Source organism: Antechinus flavipes, chromosome 2 (genome assembly GCF_016432865.1).
Source record: "Antechinus flavipes isolate AdamAnt ecotype Samford, QLD, Australia chromosome 2, AdamAnt_v2, whole genome shotgun sequence".
Lineage (NCBI taxonomy): Eukaryota > Metazoa > Chordata > Mammalia > Dasyuromorphia > Dasyuridae > Antechinus > Antechinus flavipes.
The window spans coordinates 275,378,189-275,405,453 of record NC_067399.1 but is presented as its reverse complement, the minus strand read 5'-3'; the positions used below and the strand labels follow the sequence as shown (position 1 = coordinate 275,405,453).

Below are 27,265 nucleotides of genomic sequence, written 5' to 3'. Positions count from 1 at the left end.
ATGCTGAAGTATTATGAGGCAAAAACATGTAAACATATACAGGATGTTCCAAAAGCCTTAAACTTGTACTAAGGCTTTGGGGACAGCCTGTACATGTATATGCATATGTAAATGACAGACTTTCACTTTGATTGAGGAAACAGGACACATATGATAGAATTTTAGATCACAGTGCTAGATTATGCAGCAGGAACTCTTAAGTGTAGTAAGATTTTGAAAAAATTTAAACTTTGATTGCATCTTATTTTTAATCGCTTCATTTCTGAATATATTTCTCCTTCTTTACTGAGCAAACTATCCCTTGTAACAAAGAATTAAAGAAAAAAAGGGAGGGAAAGGAAGTTTCACCCCAAATGTAGGGTTTGGTTATACAAAGAATTCACAATAGCCATTTTCTTTGGCAAAAGGCAGCACAACTAACCAATTGTTTAATCAAAGCTTTCAGCATATGCAATTTTCCACACCTAGTACTCCATTTCTGAGAGGAGCAGAGAAGATTAGTACTCATATAGCACCTACTATGTGCCAGATACTGTGCTAAATGCTTTAAGTATGATCTCATTTGATCCTAACAACAATCCTGCGAAGTGTTATTATCTTTTTTTTTTTTTTAAATAGAGGAAATTGAGGCAAACAGTTAAGGGAGGTCAAATTTGACTCCAAACCTGGTATTCTATTAAATTACCAGCTAGCAAGCAAAGAAGTCGTTTATTTTCTTATCTGTTCTTTAGAAACACGCCTGGTCATTATAATTATTCTGTGGTTTTTTTTTTTTGGAAGGTTAGGGGTAGGTGGGATGGGTCTTTGCCATTCTCATAGTTGCAATAATTTTATATATTATATTCTTAGTTCAGTTTATCTCATACTACATTGGTTCATATATCAGTTCCTGTATTTCTCTGAATTCTTCATATTTTTGTTTCTTATAGAATCATAGTATCTCATTATATTTATGAGTCATCATTTATTTAGCTCTTCCCCAAATGATAGGCATTTACTTCCAGTCTTTTATTTATATATATAGCACAAGAAATGCTGATATAAATGTTATATGTAGTTAGTATGTATATGGTCAATCAAGAAACTTATTTTTTAAATAACAGGTTTTTTATTTTCAAAATATATGCAAAGATAGTTTTCAACACTTACCCTTGCAAAATATTGTGTTCCAAATTTGTCTTTCTCCCTTCCCTCCCACCCTCTCCCCTAGACAGCAAGTAATCCAATATATGTTAATATATGTTCAATCCATGCAATTTTTCTAAACATATTTCCACATTTATCATGCTGCATAAGAAAAATCAGATCAGAGAAATGAGAGAGAGGGAAAAAAAACAAGCAAACAACAAAAACGGTGAAAATACTATGCTGTGATCCACATTCAGTCCCCACAGTGCTCTTCTAGATGCACATGGCTCTCTCTCTCTATCACAAGTCCATTGGGATTGGCCTGAATCACCTCATTGTTGAAAAAAGTCATGTTCATCAGAGTTGATCACCACATAATTTAAGAAATACTTATTAAATGCATGCTATATACCAGGCATGAGCAAGTAGGTGATACAATAAATAGAATGCTGGGCCTAGAGTCAGGAACTCTGGGTATAAATCTGGCTTCAGACACTTAATAACTGTGTGACCCTGGGCAAGTCACTTAGCTCTGTTTACCTCAGTTTCCTCATCTGAAAATGAGCTGCAATCCAGGACCTTTGTCAAGAAAACACTAAATGGGGTCACAAAGAGTCAGACATAGGTGAAATGACTGAACAACAATAACAAAATGTATCAGGCATTATGCTAAGCATTAGAGACCCAAAGAGAGCCAAAACAACGCCAGCCCCTTAAAGAGCTTACATACTAATTGGGAGATAACATGTAAATTGACTAGATACATACAGAGTAGATGGAAAATAATCTCATAGAGGAAGGCACTAGTTGCTGGGAAGACTCTAAGAAAGGCTTCTTCCAGTAACTGGGAATTTGAATTGAGTCTTCAAAGAATCCAGGGAAACTAAAAGGCAGAGATGAGGAGGGAAAGAGCATTTCAGGCATTGGGGAGGGGGAGGAGAGGAGGGCAGCTATTATATAGGGATGGATACCAGAGATGGAGTGTTGTTTGTGAGCTGGCTATGTGGCTGGATGGTTGAACCCATGGTAAAAGGAGGTAAAAGAAAGTTGGCAAAGTAGGGAGCGAAAAGATTATGAAGAACTCTAAATATCAGAGGATTTTATATTTGATTTGGAAGGTAGTAGGGAGTTAATGGAGTTTATTGAGCTGTGTGTGGGTTACACGGTCAAACTTTTATTTGAAAAAAATCCCTATAAGAACTCAGAGGAAGAGGGACTGGAATGGGGAGAGACTTGAGGTAAGGAGACTAATTAGAAGTATACTACAATAGTCCAGATAAGAAAGGGATGATGAGGTCTGGATGAGGACAGTTACTTGGTTAGTAGAGGCAGGAGGACTTGGAAGAGTGCTACTGTTAAGAAAAAAAATTATGCAATGAAGCAATTATTTGAACATAGAGGTGAGTGAAAAGAATTGAGAATGATTGAAGTTTGTCAGCCTGGGTGACTAGGAGGATAGTGCTTCCCTCAGGAGTAATGAAAGGTTTGGAAGATGGGACAGTTTTGGGGGAGAAGATAACGAATTTTGTTTAAAAAAATTTTTTTTGTTCCTTTCAGTTTTATTGCTGTGCTTTGTTTTTATATTACACACACTTAGAGAATATTCCCACTTAGTGAGAGACCTCTTGCAACTGAACAAAACAGCTAAGTAAAACTAATAATACAATGACTAATTTCATCTGAAAGTGAAGGCAACATTTCACATTTGTAGTACTCCCACCTACCTATTTTTAAAAAAAAGATTAATAGAAAAGTATTTTCTCTCCCATTCACAATCTATTCATTGAAAAAAATACCAAATTTTTCATAACAAATATGCATAGTCAATTAAAGCAAATTTCCTCAATGGCTGTATACAAAAAGTATATATGTCTCATTTGGAACCAAAGCCCAATATTCACTCTGTAATGAATAGCATGTTTCATCATCAGTACTTTGATTTGAATCGCCAAAGTTCATTGTACTGAGCATAGTTCTCACAAACTTTCAGAGTTGCTAATTTTTAGTGTTCTTGTTATTATATAATTTGTGGTCTTGGTTCTTCTCATTTCATTCTTTGTTAGTTTAAAAAATTCCTCAAAATTGTTCATTGAAAACATGTTGATATTATAGTATAAATTGTTTTCCTGGTTCTGCTTCTTAATCAGTTTACATAAGTCTTTTCACATCTTTCTGAAATCATCTATTTCTTCATTTCTCATTGTGAATGAGATAATAGTACTACATCACATTCATATCCCATAACTTAGGCTTTCTTCTCAGTTGTTGGACAACTTAATTTCCAGTATTTAGCTACCACAAAAAAGGATTGCTATAAATATTTTTGGACATGTAGGACTTAGGTTCTCTCATTTGGGTACTGGCCTATTTTTGGGAAACATGACCTGTTCTGAACATGCTGAGTTTGAGATGCCTAAAGGAATTCACTTAGAAGTTTCCCAAATGTGTTGGTGATGTGGGACTGTTGCTCAGGGGGAAGACTATGACTGGATATGTGGATTTGGGAATCATTTGCATAGAGATGATAATTAAATGCATGGGGGCTGATGAGATCATTAAGTGAGATAATATAGAGGGATGAGAAGAGGGCCCAGGATAAAGCATTGGGGATACCCTAGATAGTGGGGATGGCAAGGAGAGAAGTGAGAGTCGGCAATATCACAAAAATCTAGAGAGGAGAAAGAATTCAGGATGAGATGTTCAACTATGACAAATGATAGCGGTCAAGAAAGAGGATGAATAGAAAAAGCCTTTATATTTGGCACTTAAGAGATCATTGTGTGTGGAAAGGTGAAGAACTTACAGATTAAGCACATATTGATCAGAGATTGTTAGCTAAATTGATTGAAGCCTTAAGGCCTCAGTTTCAGCTTCTCAGAGTCCCATGATTTTAGATAAGGCCTGGACTACATTCTATTGTCCAAAGAAGGGATTAAAAATATATATGTGGCCAAAGAAGCTGTATATCACCTTGTCTACTACATTCCACTGACCAAATAGAGGAATAAAGGTTTATGTGACCAATCACAACATATAGAGGGTGGGATTTTGGGGTTCTTTGTCTGAAATGTATAAAAGCTGTAAGCATTTTCAAGTGAATGGCTTTCTCCTGTTGTGAAATCCGGCTCACAGACCAGGATGGTGTCCACTTCTCGAGATTCTAATAAATAATTCTGCTTTCTATGAGTGATCCCTGTAGTAGTCAATTTGGGTAGGTCTTTTCATCCCAAACAATTGGTAATTTTGGAAAGAGATGTGATGTTGAGATCAGAAATTAGACTGCAGAGGGTTCAGGGCAAAAGAGGGAGCAGAGGTACCAAGAGAACATTGTGTTCTCAAAGAGTTTAGTTAAGAAGGGAGAAGACATATAGATTGTGAGCTAGTGAGGATGGCAAGGGATTTTTTAAAAGATGTGTAAGACATAGGTGACAAAGAAGGAGACTAGAAGAGCCCAAAAGCTTGAGAGTGGACAAATAGTGAGGGTAAAAGAAGCTAGAAGGGGATGGGATCAAGAGGGCGCGCTGAGGACCTAGTCTAGCCAAAGAGAGAGCAAAGAAGACAATGGACAAAAATGGCTGGGTTCCTTGAGGTGAGGGAGAGGGGAGAAAAGGGAACTCCTGACTTTGGGCCAGGTGAGATCCTCAGCTGAGAGGATGGGTGCGAAAAGGGAAGGGACAGGATACCACTGGAGGGTTGAGGAGATGAAGAGGTCTGGAATAGTCACTGTGGGAAGAAGAGTCAGACAGCAGACAGATTAGTTAGGAGTAGAATGAGTCTTGTTGCAGCAAGGACTCAGGTGAGATTAGACAACATACATTTGTAGTAGATTCAAAAATGGCAGTTTGGTGATTTTCTCCCTCAGCTGTAGTTATTCAATAAGCAGTGAATACAATCGATGGAGCTGATAAGGGGCTTGGGCTTGGTATGAAGTGATTATTGAAAGGACAAGGAGGCAAGGGCCTGGAGAGTAAGAGATAGTATAAGGCTAAACTGATTTATCCCAGGCCAGATAGGGTTAGACTTTAACTTTGATCTCTTTGCATTATATACCTAGCGATGAAGTCTGTGAGCCAAAGGATGTGAGTCTTTTAGTCATTTCTTTAGCATAATTCTAAATTCCTTTCCAGAATGGTTGTACCAATTCACAGTTCCATCACTTTGTATTAGGGTTGCTGTCTTTTCATAGTCTCTCCAATGTGAATTATTTCCATCTTTTGTCATCTTTGCCAACTTTGTTAAGTGAGTGGAATCTCACAGTTGCTCTGATTCACACTGATCATTATTGATACAGTGGTACAGTCTCCACCAGACCTGAAGTTAAGAAAGCTTGAGTTCAGACCCGGTCTCAGACACTTAGTTGTGTTACTCTAGACAAGTCACTTGAATCTCTCTACTTCTGTTTCCTTTCATGTAAAATGGAAATAATAATAGTACCTACCTCATAGTGTTGTGCGGATCAAACAAAACATGTTGCAAATCTTAAAGTGCTACAGAAATGCTAATTATTATTACTATTAGGAGCAATTTTTACATGGCTGTTATTCATTCATTTCCAACTCTTTGTGACCCCATTTGGGGTTTCCTTGGCAAAGATAGGGCAGTGATTTTCTATTTCCTTTTCCAGCTTATTTTCCAGACAAGCAATTAAGACAAACAGGTTTAAATGTCTTGTCTAGGGTCACAAAGCTAGTAAGTATCTGAAGCCAGATTTGAACTCAGATATTCCTAACACCTGTCCTGACATTCTATCCATTGTGCTACCTAGCTGTCCTTTTACATGGTTAACAGTTTGTAGTTCTTCTTTCAAGGCCTATTTGTCAATGTCTTTTAACAACCTATTTATAAGAAATGATCTTGGTCTATAAATGTATTAGTTCTCTGTATCTCTTAGTTTTATCAGAGACATTTGATGCAAAGCTCTTTTCATAATTAAAAGCTTTCCTTTTTATTTATCGATTGCATTGCATAGATTTTGTTGCACTGCAATGAAGGGTCAAATTATTGGGTGTTGGAACAATTGGAAAAGCTTCATGGAGAAGATGAGACTTTAACTGGATTTTGAAGAGTAAGAAAGATACGGATAAAAGGAAAAAAGGATACTGGGGACCAGTAGAAGCAAAGGTATAAGGTCAGGAATGACTATGACAATTCAAGGATTCAGAACACAGGGTTTATCTTCTAGAGTGATGTGAGACAAAGTTGGAGGAATAGAGTGATCTTGGAAGGGCCCACTTACTCTTTGATATGTTAAGCAGTAGGGACTCACTTTAGTTCCTTGAGCTGGAAAGTAATATTTATGTATATTATTGAAAAAGCAATAATGATATATGGAAAGATGCTTTTTCGCCTGGGAGGATGCTCAAGATTAACCTTCCTGAGTTAGTTTAGGGGAGAACTATCTTTGCTCCCTTTAATCCAATTTCTAGACCAAAAAAGCTCTCAGCTGCCATTCAGGATTTTGTTTCACTTATCCCAGAGTGGGTGTGATATAATTTCAGAGTGCACACCATACATATGGCAGAATTCCTGTATTACTGCAGCTGTCAGCTTTGTCTAAGGTCATGACTCCCTTCAGTGGTATGGCCTGGGATGGGCACAGATGGGAACAAATCCTACAGAGCTGCGCCCACCTGTCCCTCTATCTAAAGCCTGTTCCACCTGGTGCAGGAAGGAGAGACAGCTCATTGTGTTACAGTGCTTGGCACTGTTCCATCCCAAATCATGACTCTGATATTAAAAATATGAAGTAATAACAGTCATTCACTGTTTCTAGGTTATTTGTTTCAAGGAAAAACACCAGCTTCTGACATAATAAAATCAAAGCTATCATGCCCCAAAAATTGAAGAAAAAAGAAAATATGAAATAACATCATGTCCCTTCATCAGCTGTTTGTTCTGTGACCAATGAACTGTCTCTTTGAGCCAGGCAGAAGCTCAGTAACAGAGAGCTTTTGACATCCTATAAGATCGATTCTATTTGAACTTTCCTTCAAAGGCTGTGAAAGTCCTGCTTTTCTTGTCACTTGACATGGATCTCCCAATTAGCACCAACATTCAATGAAAGTTCTTCCAGATGAAGCACGGCTGTCTTGGAGCAGTAGGTAAAAACCACCTGCTTCTCCTGCCCATCTAAATTTCAAAAGAACAAGAAGAACAAAAAAGTCTCTAATAGGCCTTAATGAGGGAAAATGTCTTCTCTGAAGTTTAAAATGAAGAATAACAGTGACAAAAACTGTCTATTTAATAGGTAGAGTGTCCCATTCGGAAAAATCCCTGGCCATACTAGCTTTGTCCATGTCTCTCAAAGAACTTCTAAGATGCTAAATCAACCTTAGTTTTGACTGTGATATTGGTTGGAAAGAAACTGGGACATGAATAGAAGGCATTTATGTGAGTAATATAGATACCAAACTTTGACTTGCAGGTCTATGCCTGTTAATATGATCTATTTATAAAAACAAAAAGGGCAGTGTGGCATATTGGACATGGCACTGGCTCTGCCACTTTATACTTGTGTGACTTTGGGCATGTCACTTAACTGTTTATGCCTCTGTCTCCTCATCTGTAAAATAACTGGGTTGGAGTAGACGACCTCTAATGATTTTTCTATCATCCTATAATTAGGGTTCACCTGTGACTCAGAATATCTAACTGTAATAAACCTAGGACACAGTTTAGAAATTATTTCCAAAAAAATTATAATGTAGCTTTTAAACTGCAAGAATTTGATAGTGGATGTATATTTACGGATTACAAATAAATTAATCTGTTGATTAAAAAGACCAATGGGGATATAAAGTGAAGAAAAAGACCAGTAGATTTGGCATCTATTAACATATAGATGAATGAAAAAGTTTGATCTTGCAGGATTAGTCACATTCTTTTTGCAACCAAATGATAAAACTTTTGCCAAAAAAAAAATAATAATAATAACAGAAAGGTGATAAAACAAGGAATGGCCCATTTTCTTACCAGAAGAACTGGTAGTCACAGAGGAAGGCTGCTTATTGATGCCCAAGATCAGGACTTTTTCTACCACACACTCACTGTGGTAATGACCATTTTCATCTGCACAGCTAGAAATAGATATGGTTAACTTCAGATGAAAAAATGGAATGGAGAATGAAGAAGAAGCTAAAATAAAATCACATAAATTCATCACCAGGTTAGTACTTCCAAGTAAGAATCTTTGTAAACACCTGAGGCTACTATATATTCTCCTTTACATCTGCCCCTCTAAGCTGAGTAAAAAAAAAAAAAAATCCAGGTGGCATTTTTGATTGATATGCACAAAGAAAAGAAATTACTTCTAAGGCAGAGGTTTAAACACCCAAGCTCCTGAATGCAGTGACTTCCCCACCTTTACTATGGCCAGCCAATTATTTTGTTGGAAGTCAATGAAGGTCAAATGTGACAAGATTTCATTTAACTTCAAATTGAACTTTTTTTAACTGGGGAAGAAAAAATATACATTGCACAAGAATCTCCATAGAAAGCTTTTGATATTCCTTTTTAAAAATGTTGTTCTTCGTATATTAGCAGAACAATTGGAAGCAGTTAAAATGTGCATTATAATGTGTTTAAAATACATAGTCTCTCAGCTGCCATTACCTGGAGGACAAAATACCATCACAGAATAAAAACTTCCTATGAAGGAACTGCTTTTGATGGAGGTATTGGAATGAATGTCCATCATCAAGGTAGAGTTCACCTTTTGCAGAGCCCTGGAGAAAGAATGGAGTTATAAAATTTAATTAGCCATCATTCCCAATGTAGGACAGATAAGTGAGAAGAGAATAAAGCTCATTCGGTCCCCCAAACATTTCCTGAGTGTCTAACAGTAAAATCCAACAACGATGCAATATGTGACAGGCACCACAGGCACTCAGAAGGAAGAATACTCACTGGAATAAATGCTTTTGTTGGTCTCTGTTAGGGAAGACCTGGTTTTGACAACCAAGCGCCAGGACCTCTTAGAGTGTAAGCAAAATCAATCACATCCTGGAGCAGTACTGGGACTCATTTCTTATCTAACTTTAATCACTATCAGGCCTTACCTCAGTCAAACTGAGACCTGGGAAAGACCTTTAGCTTAAAAAGGCCGTGGGCTCCTCCTGCATCCAGAGCCCTCTTCAGTCCTGATCTGTGTCTGGTCCCTGCACCCAGATGGCTCTGCAGGGGAAGTGAGGGGAACCTCCCTCACTGAAATCCAGTTCCCTGGCATGGCATGTACCACCTCCTTGACATCATGGTCCTCTTCAAGAACTTGGGACAAACAACAACAAACAGCTGTGTGATCCTGAGCAAGTGGTCTCAGACCTCAGACACTCACTTGCTGTGTGACCTTGGGCAAGTCACTTAGTCCTGCTTGCCTCAGTTTCCTCGTTCGTAAAACGAGCTGGAGAAGGAAATAACAAACCCTCCAGTATCTTTGCCAAGCTGACCTCAAAATGGGGTCAAATGCAATTTAAACAGGACAACTTTCCAGGTCGGGTGTATTTAAGACAAAAATATTTTTAAGTCTTCATTAGCGAAAGGGGTTCCCTGCCTTGACAGATTTATAGATCTTTCACAAATTTATATGGCACTGAGGTGGCAGCCAGGATGAGGCTGTGGAGATGCCCGTCTGGTACCACTAAAACCTGGGACACCTTTATGGTGGCTCTTAGTTGGCCTTTGGTGATTGTGAGCCCTTGAGGTCTTCTCTATGACCAACCCAGCTATTCTATGATACCAGACAATGTACTGAAGTTTTAGCACATGTAACTAATGCTGGGATGAGAAACATCAAGGATTTCTAATATTCCCCTGGAAGATGTCTTTCCAAATTGTCAGATATCCATTCAGAATAATACTGGGTACACCAGGATAAGGGGATTGAATTAGTTTATCTTTAAGGTCCCTTTCAGTGCTATGCCCATTACTCTATGATTCTATAATTAGGATTCATCCATAACTCAGAATACCTAACTGTAATAATCTGAGAGAGATTATGACATAACTTTTAAATCTCAAGGATTTGATATTAGACACTGAATACCTTAATAAGAACAATAATGATGATTCAGAAAAGGAAGTAAAAAGTTCATTTTTAGGCCTATATATTAGAAATTCTCTCTCTTTGGATATTTCATGAGAGGAGTTTCACACTTTGACAAGCTTTATAGCATACATTCAGAAAGCCATCAGTAGAAAAAGCAGAGAAATAACCAATACAAGATATGGGAAGGAATTAATTCCTAAATACTTTGGTGTCCAGAGCAACAAGGAGTTCATATGGGAGATGAGTCATCCATCCTGTGGATTTCCCTAAAGCAGTCTTCATCGGTACCACACTTCCACCTCGCTGAAACACAGGTATCTATAAAGAACAGAAATGTCAGGAAAGGAAAATTTAATTAAGAAAATCTCAAGGTGGAACTATAGATATCTTGCAATGAATATCCATGTGAAGAGAATGACTTTTTTTTTTTTTTCATTTACTAAGGGAAAACAATTGCTTCTTTCCAGGCTTTTCTGAATCAGTTTGCTTATCATTTCTTAGAGAACAGAATTCTATTACATTTATATACCACAATTTGTTCTGGCATCCCCTCAATTTCTAATTCTTTGCCATCATAAAGAAGAGCTGTACATGTGGGTTCTTTTCCCTTTTCCCATTAGTGATGCTGGATCAGAGGGTATGCACAGTTTTATGACCCTTTGAGCATAATTCCAAATTACTCTCCTGAATAGCTGGATCAGTTCACAACTCTATCAACAATAAATTAGTATTGTTTCAGTTTGCATTTCTCTAATCAATTGTAATTTAGAGCATTTTTTCAAAGAACTATAAATAACTTTAATTTCTTCTGAAAACTTCCTGGTCATATCCTTTGACCATTTAACATTCAGGGACTGACTTGTATTCTTATAAATTTTACTCATTTCCCTATATGTTTTAGAAATGAGGCCTTTCCCAGAAACACTGGATATAGAAATTGTTTCCCATCTGCTTCTCTTCTAATATTGGCTGCATTAGTTTTGTTGGTGCAAAATCTTGTTAAATTTAATGTAATCAAAATTATCCATTTTGCATTTCATAATGCTCTCTACTCCTTGTTTGGTCATAAATTCCTCTCTTCTCCAAAGATCTGACAGGTAAATTATCCCGTGTTCTTCTAACCTGTTTATAATATCACTCTTTATGAATAAATCATAAGCCCATTTTGACCTTATTTTGGTATAAGGTGTGAATTATTGGTTTATACCCAGTTTCTGTCATAGTGTTTTATGCTTTTCCCACCAGTTTTTGTTAGTTCTTAACCCAGAAGCTGGAGTTTTTGCATTTATCAAACAGTAGATTACTATAGTCACTTACTACTGTGTCTTGTATACCTGACATATTCCACTGATCCATCACTCTCTTTCTTAGCCAGTACTAAATGGTTTTGAGGATTAACACTTTGTAATACAGTTTTAGATGTAATATAGGTAGGTCCCTTTCCTTTGCATTTTAATTCTCTTAATTTTTTTTTTTTTGATCTTTTGTTCTTCCAAATGAAATTTCTTCTTATTTTTTTCTAGCTCTAAAAAATAAAATTTTTGGCAAAATGGTATGGCACTGAATAGATTAATTTAGGCAGAATTGTCAAAATATTTGTGTTGTAAAATAAAAGTTAATAACTCATCATTAAAATATTTTAAAGAGCATTTAAAAATTACAGACAGAACTATCACTGAAGTATTTCTTAGAGGCCTAGTTTTCCCACTAAATATTTCTAGCCATGGTCCTGTGGAAGGAAATGCTAGGTGGCATGTCAGGCTAACTATTTTTTCTTTCTGTTTTAAGGACTACTTCATTCATATGACTCAAATATTCAAATGTATGTAGAGAAATTACATGTGAGAGACAAGAGACTGGAGACTGACCCTGACATATAAGAGAAAGTTGGTAGAATTGAAATGTTTTGGGAGAAACATTTGGGGATGAGGTTATTTCTCTTTAAATGTCTGAAGCTTGTTGTATGGAAAAAAGAGTCAACATTCTGCTTAACCCTAGAGGACAGAGCTAAGAGAACAGGCTTAAAGTTGCAAGCAAGTTTGGCTTGAGATATGAGGAAAACCCCCAACTTGTCCCAAAGTGGAATAAGTAAAAGGCAGAATATTCTTCTATCATTAAGGATCATCAATCCAAGGTCAGATGATCATTTGTCAGGAAAGTAGGAATGTTGAAGAGGGGATACATAGTTAAGATATACATTACACTAGATGAGGTAGGAGGCTTGAGAGAAATTAATATTATACTATTATATTAACAACCAATTGTTAATTTGTGATCCATTCTTTTCTTCCTATTTTTAAGATCTCAATCCTGAAAAGGTAAATGTACCTGCATCAACTGGTTATTTAAAAAAAAGGACAAATGGGGCTAAGTTCATTCCAGTAAGTAATATATCAGTAAAATAAAGCCTTCAAGAGTAGAGTTGAGAAAGAAGGGATACATCTTCATCCATAAAGGTGTCAGTCTCTGAAAGGCATGATTAGTTATACAATTATTCCTAGCCCCCAAGGCATCTGCTGGTTAACTAGATTAAGGTTGGGCCCCCACTCAAATGGGAGCCTGACTTTGTTTATCCCAAAGGCAGAGCTAGAGATGACTGGTTCTCAATACTAAGAACTACCAAGAGTCATTTGTGTCAGTTTCTTCATTAGAATTTGAAGTAACCACATTCATGAAAGAAAAAACTTGCCAGAGAAGAATTTCCAGAGGGGAAATGGCATCCCCTTCCCAAACTGCTGGAGATGGCTGAGTCTCAAGATCAGTCCATACTGTCAGCAAGAGGAGCTGAAGATTTTCTAGCCCAACTCCTCATTAAATGTCTACCAGTCAAGTTGAGTTTCACTTGTCAAGGATATTCACTGTCAGAAGGAACACACTTGATTTAAAGTGTTTCAGAGTTTCCCTTTCTGTCTTTTGTTACCAAGAGAAACCACTGACTATCAATTTAGTGAATATTGGCTAGCCTAGTTAATAATTTGATTATTAATATCCAGAAACTTTGTCTCTAAGTAGTTTTACTCACAACAGGTTCCTGTCAGTGGTTTGTGTATAATTCTGCATACTTCCCACTAAAGTGGAACGTGCCACTTGGCAAAACTCTAGGACATTTGGATGAATACACCAGATTAAAACAGTGGTCTAAACATGACTTACTCTATCCAAGGCTATGGGAACCTTCAGGGTACGTGCTCCTTCCCAATGAACAAATGTCCGAAAATCATACCAGACCTGAATAGGAATAAATCATCCAAAAATATATTAACAAATTTTCCTTAAACAATAAATATTAGTTCATCTAAAATCCAAGTAACTAAGAAGTTCAAATAACTGGATTTGTTTTTATGGATAGACAGTAAGAACATGTGCTGCCATGAAGACCTTGAAAGAATGAAAATTTAAGTATGGAATAGGGCTGGTTAGTGTGCTGACTAAACAGCTACAAAATCCTAATATTTCTGGTGCCAGGAATGACAGTATAAGGGAAAGAAAGGCAGAAAGGGAGAGGAATTAAAAAGAAAAAGAAATCAAGAAAGAAGGAAAACAGTAAGAGGGGAGTCAATAGCAGCAAATGAAATGTCAGTGGCTGGATAAAGAAACGAAAAACAAAATAAATTTAAAAAAAGAATCTCAGGAAGAATATCTATATTAATATATACATACATGTGTATATATTTATATGTGAGAATATGTGTGCATATCTATAGATATATTCATGTTGTTACTATTCAGTCATTTTTAAGTCATGTCCTACTTTGTGACCACATTTGGGATTTTCTTGGCAGAGATACTCCTTCTCCAGCTCATTTTACAGATGAGGAAATTGAGGAAAGCAGTGTTAAGTGACTTGCCCAGGGTCACACAAATAGTAAGTGAGGTCACATTTGAACTCAGCTCTTTCTAATTCCAGGCCAGATGCTCTATCTCTCTATCTAGCTGCCCTATATATTATATATGTTAGAATATTGTTGTAACATACAGTGAAATAACATGGCTACATTTTGGAACCCCATCCATGCATTTCTTGAAGCTAATTACCAAAGTACCAAGGGTATTCATCAAGTAATTTCACAGAACAGAACTTGGATGAGTGCAGAACTTGGAGTCAGAAAGTTTGAATCCTGTTTTAGACACTTACTAGACATTGGAGTTCTTTGATTTTGTGACAATGCAGATTAAAGAAAAGAATCCCTTGACTTGAAATTAATGTCACAGCTTGGAAAAATCCCAGATTGATTTTTGTTTTTTGACCAAGAGGCCATTTCTCTGTCTTATTTTTTAACTAGCCTTAATTACTGATTCCTGTTAAAGATCTTAGCTTAAAAGGGCCAAAGTCTCCCATTTCATCCAGGGCCATCTCCTGATGTCATCCTGATCTATATCTGGCCATTGGACCCAGATGTCTTTGGAGGAAAAAGTGAGGCAGGTGATCTTGTACAACCCGCCCTCACTGGAATCCAACTCACTTGCATGTCATGACATCACCTTTTTGATGTCATGGTTCTCTTCAAGAACAAAGGACAAACAATGAATGAACAAATGAGATGTGTAACTCTGGGCAAATCACTTAATTTCTCTTCTTCATCTCTGAAATGAGAATAATAGCATCTATCTTCCAGGCTTACTGTGAAATTAAACTGAGATAATATATCTGAAGTGCTTTGTAAACCTGAAAGCCTTATATAAATGCAACTTATATAAAAGATAATTGACTCTTAAATAATGAAAATTAATAATCTTTCAATATTTATTTCTTAAGATACTTCTCTCTATCTTGTGTTATGCTTATCCCTCTTCTGTTAAGGGTATTGTGTTATGTTATAGAAGTCACATAGGTCATGAATAGCAGTCAGGATTCAAAGCCTGGACTCTTGATTCTAGATTCAGTGCTTCTTCTACTACAACATGTGGTTACATAAATATATATAGACATGATGATGATGATGATGATAATGATAATAAAGAAGAAAAAGAAAAAGAAGAACAAGAAGAAGAATTATCTTGACTAGCAGTTCTCATTGATTTTGGTCTTGGGGCCCCTTTACTGCTAAAAACTGAGAACCCGCAGTGGCTCTTGTTGGTATAGGTTTTATTCACTGATAATACAAATTAAAATATTTTGATATTATATGAAAGTAGTTTGGACCTCCTGAACTTCCTGAAAGGGTCTTTGAGGGCCAATAATCTAGATTATAGGGATTATCCAGGTCTTTGTTTCTTTTCTTGTTAAATTTTCTTTTCTTCTCTTACTTTAAGCAATTCTGATGAAAGTCTGGATGTGAAAAAGAAAGGTGAAACTATTGGCTAACATGTGACATAATATATAAGTATGTGTTATGTTTATCCTTCTATTAAAAGTATTGTATTATATTAAAGAAGTCAAATAGCTTATAACCACCTGTGGATTTGAAATACACACACACACATCCAGATATATACACATACATATATCTAAATTATCTACACATATTATCTATCAGTAGCTAGATGGTGCACTGAAGAAGGTCAAGAAGACCTGAATTCAAATTCAGCCTCTGACATTTCCTAGCTGTATGACCTTAGGCAAGTTACTTAACCCTGTTTGCCTCAGTTTCTTTATCTGTAAAATCAGTTAGAGAAGGAAATAACTGCTCCAGTTTCTTTGCCAAGAAAACCCCAAATAGGGTCAAGAAAGAATTGGACACGATCAAAACAACTGAATAACAACAATATGTATGTATATATTTATATATGTGTGTGTGTGTGTGTGTGTGTGTGTATTTCTCAATACTGATGTTTAGTCTACACCTTCAGTTTCTTGCAGACCTTCTAATGGCATGCTGAACAAAAGTTTTGAATGAATATTAAAACTTGCTTATTATATCTAGAAAGCATATTTTCTGGAGATTGGTTCCTGAAAATTAAGGGTTAATATATGTATTTAGACCATGGATAGTCAATGGTATGTTTAAAATATTTGCTACCTTTGCAGATTTGTGCTACCATGTTCCTTGTCCAAATGTTCTCCAAAGCCATAACTCTATAAATAATGGCCAGCTGTGTAGTTAACTTTTTCTATTACAAGGGAAGGGGGAAGAGAAGGGAATAAGTATTTATACATTACTTACTATGTGTTAAACACTTTACAGATATTGTCTTGTTTGACTCACAACAATTTGAGAGGCAAGTATTGTTATCATCTCCATTTTTACAATAGAGGAAATGGAGGCAAACAGAGATTAATGATACAGCTAGAAAATGTTTGAGACTAGATTTCAACTCAGTCTTCCTGACTCCAAGCCCAGTGCTCTATCTATTGTACTACCTAGCTACCATCTGGGAAGGTTCTACCGGAAAGGTCAACCAGTGATGAGAATCATTAGGAAGTGATGGTGATATAAAATGGGAAAAGGACAACAATGACTTTTTTTCTTTAAAGAATTAAGGACATATATGATGTGGGATAATTTATAATTTATTCTTACCTCTTCAAACCCAGGCAGAAACACATCAATCATTGTGATCTTTGGTTCTGTGATTGGATGTATTAGCAAAGCACTTCCTAAAAAAAATGGAAAAGTTTTTAAAAATTTTTCTCATTTTATTTTTCAAAAAATTCAAAAGTATTTTATTTTTCCAAATACAAATGAAGGTAGTTTTCAATATTAGATTTTCTAAGACTTTGTGTTCCAAATTTTTCTTCTCTCCCTTACTTTCCCCTTCCCCAAGACAGCAAATAATCTGATATAAAATATAGGTCAAATATATGTAATTCTTTTAAGCATATTTCCATATCTGTCATGTTGTACAAAAAAAATCAGACTAAAAAGGAAAAAAGCCATGAAAAACAAAACAAACAAAAAATTAATTGGTTGTTTTAATTAGAGGTCTGAAAACCTTGTTTTTATTCTTTTAAGGTTTAAAGAACAAGTGTCATGAAGATATGTTTGTAGATATAGAGAGGTTCAATGATTCAATAAAAATATTAGCAAACATCATTTCTATCGAATCCAACTGTCTCCACACTCTCTGAGAAATCAGCAGGCAATGGGAGAGGGGTGCCAAGTCTTTCAGGACCCTGCAGTATAATTGAGTACATTATTGCAATGGGTAGAGTGTGGTCGGAAGGGTCCATGAACCTCCCTTAATGCTGAACAGTGAATCATTGCATCAAAGATTATAGGATCATAGATTTAAAGTTGGGAGAGCCCTTAGAAGATCACCAAACTCAAATCTGTCGTTTTACAGATGAAGAAACTGAGCCAGGGTGGCAGCTAAGGAACAGACCTGAAATTTAAATGCAGGTTCTCTGACTCCAAACCAGAGTTCTTCTATTTGTTATTGTTGAGTCTTTTTCAGTAATGTCCACTGTTTAGGGTTTTCCTTCTCCAGCTCATTTTCAAAAGAGGAAACTGAGATAAACAAGCTAAAGTGACTTGTCCAGGACCACAAAGCTAGTAAGTATCTGAAGTTATATTTGGACTCACAAAGAGGAGTCTTTTTGACTCCAAGTTTGTACTCTTTTCACAGTGTTACTTAGCTGCCCCCAAAACAATATTAAGATCTTGCTAATAAATTAAGTTCTAAAAATCTTTTAGTGGGATTTTTTTTTCTTCTTCTTTGTATTTAGGTATCTTTTGAATGTCCTAATGTTATAAACTTAATGATAAATTTTTTGGTTTATTACAAGAAAGTGCAAAGAATATTCAGCTTACCTAACATGTACTCATCCTCCACACCAAAAGTTTCTAATTCTTTTGGAAATTCTACCCAGAGAGGCCTGGAAAAAAGAAAGAAAAAGCTTTGTTTCTTTTATTCTTCATTATTCACATAACATCCAATATTTCATAAAACTTTAAACAGGTTTTGTTTTTTTTAATAGCTGCAACCAATAAGAAAAAAATGGGAAAAAAACATGATTTCAGAATTCAAGATTCCAAGAGCAGTTGATATAATTTGTTGTTGTTTTATGTAAAGAAAAAATCTTGGTCCAAATATTCCAATGTAACTGAGAGTTCTAGTATCTATAAATCTTTACTATCCTTTCCCTTAATATTTATCTATTTTTGAATTATGTAGAACAAGCAAAAATTTTAGTAAAAACCAAAATTATAAACACTGAGCCCATTTAGGCCACTGATAATCCCTGCCATCATTGACATGACACCAGTGGATTATATTGGCAAAGGGGATTGGAAAGATTTTTTTAAAGGGTTCAGGTCAACTTTTTATCCATAGTTATTTGAGAGATAATTAAGCTGATTTTTTTAAAGGCCAAAAAGTTGACTTCAACTTGAATATGATCTTATTAAAGATATACTCTCATTTAGTTAATTTCCCATGCTTTTTTTTTTTTTTTTTTTTTTTTTTTTTACAGAACACTTTGGGAGTACATGTTTGCTTTCTTTAAAATTCAGAAAATTGTTTCTCTGTCTTCTTATTGGGACAAAAAGGCCAAAAAAACAAATCATTACAAACCAGGGCTTTGAAATTGTCCAACAAGAGGGGCATAGTTAAAGCAAAAAGATCCAAAAATTCAGTTCTATAATATATGAACTAAAGAAAATGACAGTCACTCTTTCTCTTTTAGAAATATCTTTATTTCCTTTCTAAAAATCAAATAATAAGATTTTAGTCACAAAGCCAGTGATGTATTTTTGTTTTTTAGCTTCATATTGCCTGCAATGTCTATTATGCCTTATACAGTGAATTGCCCACAATAAATATTTGTTGAATGGTTGCTTGATTCAAAATATGGATTTCCTTCACATATAAAGTATTATGTAATTACTCTTGCCCCTGTTCCTGAAATGATTTTTCGTCATTTGCTGAGATGTAGGACACCTCAACTGGATGAATCTTTTTTTTACCTCATGACTGGTTCAGAAGCCACATGTGCACGGTAGAACAAAGTATACCAATAAGGCAGGAGGGCATATCTCTCTTTGATGGCTTCTCTGATGAGCTTGGTATGTTCCTCTCCAAACAACCAGGGTTCACGCCGCTTAGTGTTCATGGTAGCATGGCCTCGGAAGAAGGGCTGATAGGCTCCAGCCTGATACCAGCGCACCAGCAGCTCTGGTTCTGGATCCCCAATGAATCCACCTACATCAGCTGGTAATTAAAAAGAAAGGCCAAATGGGGCTAAGAGTATTCCATTAAATAATACATCACTAAATACTGTAGAGGGCTGAAACTCTTGAGTCAATGCACTGAGGTCAGGACTGCTGAGCACTTGAGGCGGACTACTGATTGGACAATACTTTACGGGCATATGCTCATAAATAACCCTTCCCACTATCCTGTGCTAGCTCAATGATTGGTGTATATAGAGGATTGTAGAAGAGATTGGAGGTGAGTAAGACTAGTTAGAGTCACTTTTGCTGGTAGACGAGGAAGATGGCGGTTGCGGAAATTCTGTTTCCATCCTGTTCACTTCTACCCCTAAAGACCAAGAATAAAGATCAAGGACTTTTGCTTATCCTGACTTTGGCTGATTCTGAGGTATCCAGGGTGCTAACGCGGTCATCACAAAATACATTAGCCTTCAAGAGTAGCAAAAGAAAAAAAGCTATATCTTCATCCATAAATACCAAGATAACAGAGTAATTAGGTGCCTATGGCTCAAAAGACAGGAGTGTTCATCTGAGAAACCCATCATGTTTCAGAATCTAGGGGTATGTTTTTGTCATGAGGAAAGAATTACAATAAGAGGGAAAAAGGACATTATTTCACTGTGAGATGAAGTATTCTATATTTCCTTACAGTCAGTAGCTACCAGAAATCATAACAGTAAAAAGTTCAGCAGGTATGATCAGAAAATTACTATGAGCAACTGATCTAATTTAAAAGCAAAAATTAGACCAGAAGTTATACAAAGAAATGAAGATAATCCAGATTAGACATTTAGGTGGTACTACTCTGGGCCAAGCAGAGCTCTTGGTCCATAGTTTAACCCATGATATGAAAACCGTAAAAATTGATGCATTTTTATAAAAAAAACGAAATGTTTAAAATAAGACCAGGAGTAACAACGGACTCAAGAATAGTAGTTATGTTTTCAATGCCCAGATCTCTCAGCTACAGAAGATTCATGCTATGTGAGGAAGGAAAATGTGATCAGCAAACCCTTGGGCTGCCACTGAATTTTAAAAGCTGACTGGACAGGTGAGCTTCTGTGAGATTGAGATATAATATGTTCAGTTTTTAAAAATCATAGGATCTCACTGGGCTTTGTGGGGAATTGAACAGTGCTTTTATCTTTGGGTTTCATCTCTGCCCAGGTGAAAGGAATGGGGGCAGCAAGGGAGAGCAGCACTGAGGTTCTTTTTCTGGAAACTTCCTTTTCTTCTCCATTTCAAATGGTGTGCTTTGCTTTGAAGTTTGCCTTCCACCTTTCCTTCCCTACTTTCTTCTCTCTTCTTTCTGTCTTTTTGTTCTCCCATTCACCCCTACAAACTTAACAAAGCAGCTGACAGGCAGAGATTTATAGTCAACATGGAAGAAAATACCTCAATTCCTTTGTTGCCCAACACTGTTAGTCCTGGGGATCACAATCTATCTCACCTCCACAAAAAGGAATACCAGCAACACTGAGAGTCAACAACATTGGGATGGAAATTTTCAAGTAACCCCACTCTGATACGTTGTCTCCTGTCCATACTGCACCTGAAGCATGAGCAAAGAATATGGTATTTAGAGGAAAACAACATCAAGCTATACTCAGCACATAATACCTAAGCTCCTTAATTGTTAACAGACAAATTAGACACCAGTTAAAACTGTTATGTCTGTCATCTTAGAATGTACAAAAACATTTTTGTACACTTAAAAATCTTTGAAATGATGCTTATCTTATAAAAAATGATTATTTAACCTTGCTTTCAGTAGCATTTAAAAACAAAACAAAATAAAATACCATATATCAAATTTGAGATGTACAAGAAGTTCTGTTTGGGAAAGTAACTGACATAGGAAAGGTTTTTGAAGGTAGATTTTGAAAGCACTAAAATGGCTCACAAGGGGAAAAATCTCACTCCAAGAGCTCTAAATAATCCCAGTAGTTTTTTCCATTCTTATCCTAGTGAATTCATAATATTTGGGTAATAATTTTTTCTATTATAAGTATTTTAGGATTGCTTAGGGGCAAGAAAAATTACTTGGAAAAGCTTGTTTCTCTGCTTTTTTACTGTTTCTCTATAATTTTATATGATATAGAGCTATGTAATTATTCAATTATTTAATATTTATTAAAATGATTTAAATATTCATGAACAAAAACTCAACATCATCATGTCCATTTGGACATGTTCCAAATATGTTTTTATTTTAATTTTATATATTTTTATATTTTAATATATATTTATATATTATAGTATATATATTTTAATTTTTAATGAATCAGTTTTTTCTTCAGCAGAGTCTCTCTGAATAATATACATATATCATAAAATTGATTAAATAAAATCCTTTCTTTAATATCCTTCTGGAACAAAGTTTATACTGAATATAGTGACTTCTATATAAAGTACTAAAGAACAAGTAGACAGAGACAACTTGGTAAAGCAGTAATCTTTGTTAAGTTAACACAGGTTTGGAAATGCTTATAAAATTTGTCCTCCCACATTTAGGTCACCTTTCTCATCCCCACTAAAATCCTTTCTATGTGAAATTTTAGTGCAATATAATTTATTTCCTTTGGGAGTTAATTACACCCAGGACTATGAGTAGTGGTTTTCAGGGAAATAGTGGGGGTGCCTTGTTTCCCTATAGTACTGAGAGTGCTTTGCTTCTGGAGAGTGGTTCCTCAGGCTCAGATACCCAGCCCCCAGCTATTTTGCACGCTTAAAATAGATCTTCTGTTAATGAGCAAGGTCAGTCAGATCTATATCTGCTGCTACCCAACTGTGTTCTACTATAGACCCCGTTTAGAAGATCCTGACTCCTGGCAGGGGGTAGGTCTATTTTAAGCCATAGGGCTCAGTAGGACAGCTGGGCAAAGAAAGCAAAGTCTGTTAGAAGTACAGCTCCCCGAGTTCCAGAAATCTACGAGACAGCGCTACTGAAAAAGATGATCATCTCAGCAATGGAAGATATCCTGAAATTAACAAACTAAATAATTAAATACCTATTAATTTCCCCTAGCTGCTACTTTTACACATCAGACAAGACTAAGTAACCACATATATCTTAGACTGGCATTGATCTACCTTAGAGGACTGAAAAATATTTTAGAAAATATCATTTTAGTACATGCTGCTAAAGGGCTTAAAAAAAAAGCTAGCAAAAAATAAAGTTAAATTAAAAAGATAGCATTATGTGCTACATAAATAAATAGGAAAAAAGGAAATCAGGGCAATAATTCTGCCTTTTTGGGTCTGGAAAAAGAAGCCAGCTCTTACCATATTTCTGAGATCCAGCAAAGAAAGAACGTGTCAAAACAAAGGGTCTCTCCTTCCCTTTAGACCTCTGGATCAGTCCCTGAGCTGTAGCCATTTGCTGAGAAGTCAAAGGATAATTATAAGTAAAAAAGTCATCTAATTCTAGAAGAATAAGTGATATTTTTGTTTTTTAGCTCTTTAATTAATTTTTTAAAAAAATCTTTTACTCCTTGAATGAAAAGCACAGCTGTACATAACAAATAGACCAAAGATAAGGAAAATATGCTCCCACATTTAGCAGTTTCTGGCTCATAGTAGGCACTTAATAAATGTTTATTGAATTGAATTAAATTGAATATGGGAGATACTGCAGTAAATGCAGGTAGACTTGGATAACAAGTGATTTTTTTTCCCCTCCAACTTTCTATTAGCAAGTATTCACAATCAAGTGGTTGTCATGATATTATGAAAAGAACTTAAACTCTCCTTTAAGAAATTTACGATCACTTCATATATGCCTTCTTAATAGAGGTGGGAGTGGGGAGGAAGGGAGAAAATCTAAAACTCAAAGTTTTAAAAATAAATGTAAAAATTATTTTACATATAACTGGGGAAAATTCAATAAATTAAAAAAAGAAACTTACAGGTCAAAATGGGTTCATAATTTAGACATAAAGGATGATATCATAAGCAATTTGGGAGAACAAGGGATAGTCCATCTCTCAGATCTGTGGAGAAGGACGTAATTTATGGCCAAAGAAGAACTAAATAACATTTTGAAATGTAAAATGGATAATTTTGAATATATTAAATTAAAAAGTTTTGTACTAACAAAACCAATGCAGTCAAAATTAGAAGAGAAACAGAAAACTGGGGAAAAATGTTTATATCCAAGGGTTCTGATAAAGGCCTCATTTCTAAAACCTATAGAAAATTGGCTCAAATTTATAAGAGTACAAGCCATTCCCCAAATGATAAATGGTCAAAGGATACGAACAGACAATTTTCAGATGAAGAAATTAAAGCCATTTCTAATCATATCTAAATCACTACTGATTAGTGCAAATGCATATCAAGACAACTCTGAGGTTCTACTTCATACCTCTCAGATTGGCTAAGATGCAGGAAAAGATAATGATATATGTTAGAGAGGATGTGGGAAAACCGGGGCCCTAATACTTTGTTAGTGGAGTTGTGAACTGATCCAACCATTCTTTTTTCTTTTCTTTTAAATTTTATTAAAGCTTTTTATTTACAGAATATATTCATGGACCCTTGCAAAACCTTCTGTTCCAAATTACCCCTCCTTCCTCCAATGGCATCCCCTAGATGTACCTGCCATGTCCAATACATATTTAATATATTAAAATATATGTTAAATCCAATATATGTATACATATTTATACAGTTATCTTGCTGCACAAGAACAATCACGATCCAACATTCTAGAGAGCAATTTGTAACTATGCCCAATGGGTTATAAAACTGTGCATACTCCTTGATCCAGCAGTATCTCTACTGGGTCTATATTCTAAAGAGATCATAAAAAAGGGAAAAGGACCCCCATGTGCAAAAATGTTTGTAGCAGATTTTTTTTGTAGTGGCAAGAAACTAAAACTGAGTAGATGCCCATCAGTTGGAGAATGGCTGAATAAGTTATGGTTTATGAATGTTATGGAATATTATTGTTCTATAAGAAATAATCAGCAGGATAATTTCAGAAAGGCCTGGAAAAACTTACATGAACTAATACTGAGTGAAATGAGTAAAACCAAGAGAATACCGTATACAGCAACAACAAGATTATACGATGATCAAGTCTGATGAATGTGGCTCTTTTCAACATTGAGGTGATTCAGGACAATTTCAGTAGATGTGATGGAGAGAGCCATCTGAATCTACAGAGAGGACTATGGGGACTGAATATGGATCACAACATATTTACACCATTTTTGTTGTTGTTGTTCACTTGCTTGTTTTCCTTTATCATTTTGTTTTCCTTTTTGATCAGATTTTTCTTGAGCTGCATGATGTTTGAAAATATATTTAGAATAATTATACATATTTAACTTATATTGGATTACTTGCTGTCTAGGGGAGGAGGGAGGTTGGAAGGGAGAGAGAAAGTTTTGCACACACAGTTTTGCAAGGATGAATGTGAGAAAACTATGTTTGCAGATATTGTGAAAAATAAATATTTTAAAATAATAATATTTTAAATAATTATTAAACACCATCAAATTATTATGAACTAATATTGTTAATCATTAATATCATTAAATAATAATTGTAAAATTATTTAAAATAATATTTTAAATAAATATAAATAAATCATAAATATAATATTTTTAAAATAAAATAAAAACTTATAATCAAGATATTTTATGGACAGTAAGAAATAGCGATTTTTATTGCTATTATTAACATATTTATATGGAATTTTATTTACAAAAATCCTGTGAGGTAGACAGTGTTAACCATTATTATCCCCATTTTTCAGGTGAAGAAAATGAGTATGACATGCCAGTTGTCACACAACTACTTGCACTTAAATCTTACCTCTTAAACCAATATTCTTTCCATTATACCCTGATGCTTTTTTTAAAATGAGAAAGTGATCAAAAATGGATCTATGCCAAATTTCATTTAAATTTTCCCCAATGACATTATCTACTTTGCTAATTAAAATTACTTATCCTTAGCTTTTTAGTGAATTTGTATTTTTGATCATTTAAAAAGGTGGAAAAAAATTTCCATTCCTCTTTTCAAAGAGATCCATGACTTGTGCCTTACTTCTTGGACCAACTGTGGTACTATCATGACACCTTGTGGCTGTACAACTAAGTTATAGCATCAGCTTTTTGGAAATTTAGAGTCAACACATATTTATTTTAAATGCTTACTATATGCGAGATACTATGCTACTGAGGAAAAAAAGAAAGACAAAACAAAATAAAATAAAATTTTAAAACTCCCTAAAGAACCCCATTTCCAGTATCAAGGAACTCACACAAGCAAGTACAGGATAAATCAGGCAGCTAAGGTGGTGCGATGGATAGAGTGGTAGATAGACTCATCTTCCTGAGTTTCAATCTGGTTTCAGATACTGTATGACTCTGGGCAAGGTACTTAACCCTGTTTACCTCAGTTTCCAAATCTGTAAAATGAACTGAAGAAGGAAATGGCAAACCACTGCAGGATCTTTGCCAAGAAAACCCCAAATGCGGACACGAAGAGTTAGCCAGGGAAGCTAAGAGACAAGGATGAGGAATTAGAGAGGTCTAGGGATGGGAGACCTGTTGCCAGTGACAATACTCCAAGTCAGTAGATGGGGTGTCTTATGTGAATCTACCAAGGAGGCCAGCATCACTGAATCAGTAAGTATATGCAGAGTTTTTGGATGTAAGAACACTGGAAAGGTAGGAGGGGAGACAAATTATTGAGACAGCTACAAGGTGAAGAGTTCTCCAAGGAAAAGCAGTGTTACCTGGCTCTTATTTCTTTTCTTTTGTTTGTTGATTTTTTTGTGAGGCAATTGGGGTTAAGTGATTTGCCCACCATCATACAAGTGTCTTGAGGCTAGATTTAGAACTCAAGTCCTTTCCTGGATGAGGTGGGGGGAAAGAGGGAAAAATTTAGAATAGAAGGTTTTGTAAGAGTCAATGTTGAAAAAATTACCCATGTATATGTTTGGTAAATAAAAAGAAATATATATAATATAAAAGAACTCAGATCCTCCTGATTCCAAGGTTGGTGCTGTAACCACTGGGTCATCTAGATGCTCTTCTTCTCTTCTTTTGTATGTCCTACCTGATAAAAGCCATATATGTTATGAAGGTCTCTGTGCTCCCAATTGCCATAATGAATAGCATTCTTCTCCATGGTCAGCTCTGGCCCTCTAAAGACAGAGGGCTCATTCATATCATTCCATACAAAGAGGATGTCACTAGAACCCTATAAAGTAAGAGTCACAGTTACAAAAAACAATAAGTGATGGTGATGGAGATTACAAGCAATGACATAGAAAGTTTACTGCCTATAAAATTTAAACTTAATACGTTTTCATTGGACTACTCATCTTCAGACAAATACCCAATTTCAGGAGCTTCCTAACCCTTTTTATGTCAGGGATCCCCTTTTAACGTCTGGGGGAGTCTACACACCCCTTCTTGAAATAATGGTTTAAAAAAAAAATCACAATCAAAGGAAATGCTAAGTTTCAATTAGAAGCTAATAAAAATAAAGTTGTAATTTTTTTCCAATTTAAGTTGACAGACCCCCTGAAATTGATGGATTCCAGGTTAAGAACCCAGGTTATAATTTTTGGGAAAATTATATTACAGGTTAAATTATGTCATCCTCCTATTTGTTACCACTAAAACAAAGCCATTACCAGGAAGAGCAGTTATGTGTAACAAAAGCCATCTAGCTGCATCAGTTTTAAAAAGAGAAGGCCTTATGCTATTAGACATAAAATATTGTATATTCTTATTCTATTTTATGTTTTTTTATGAGATAATTAGGATTAAGTGTCTCGCCCAGGTTCGTGCAGCTAGTCAATTATCTGAGTTTGGATTTGAATCCAAGTTCTCCTGATCCCAAGGCCAATGTGTTATTCACTGTGCCACTCAGTTGTTCCAATATTGTATATTGTTGAATAAAGCTGAAAACAACAAATTGAGGAAATTCATTGCCAAGTCACAACATTAGTGTTTTTCCACATATTGAAATCCTGCAG

The 27,265-nt window shown here is 35.5% G+C and overlaps 1 protein-coding gene across 1 annotated transcript in view; it reads right to left on the bottom strand.

Annotated features, from left to right (window-relative positions):
- Nucleotides 1-1,085: 1,085 nt before the first annotated feature.
- The window catches only part of GANC (glucosidase alpha, neutral C), a 63,346-nt gene continuing 37,166 nt past the window's right edge, over nucleotides 1,086-27,265 (bottom strand). The window contains exons 14-24 of the mRNA XM_051977141.1: nucleotides 26,338-26,481; nucleotides 22,549-22,645; nucleotides 20,714-20,815; nucleotides 19,018-19,261; nucleotides 17,863-17,927; nucleotides 16,633-16,709; nucleotides 13,325-13,399; nucleotides 10,376-10,489; nucleotides 8,740-8,852; nucleotides 8,101-8,204; nucleotides 1,086-7,257 (exon numbers count right to left, since the gene is read on the bottom strand). Coding sequence (XP_051833101.1) covers nucleotides 7,148-7,257; nucleotides 8,101-8,204; nucleotides 8,740-8,852; nucleotides 10,376-10,489; nucleotides 13,325-13,399; nucleotides 16,633-16,709; nucleotides 17,863-17,927; nucleotides 19,018-19,261; nucleotides 20,714-20,815; nucleotides 22,549-22,645; nucleotides 26,338-26,481 — 1,245 coding nt within the window. The 3' untranslated portion in view covers nucleotides 1,086-7,147. The remainder of the gene's footprint in view (nucleotides 7,258-8,100; nucleotides 8,205-8,739; nucleotides 8,853-10,375; nucleotides 10,490-13,324; nucleotides 13,400-16,632; nucleotides 16,710-17,862; nucleotides 17,928-19,017; nucleotides 19,262-20,713; nucleotides 20,816-22,548; nucleotides 22,646-26,337; nucleotides 26,482-27,265) is intronic.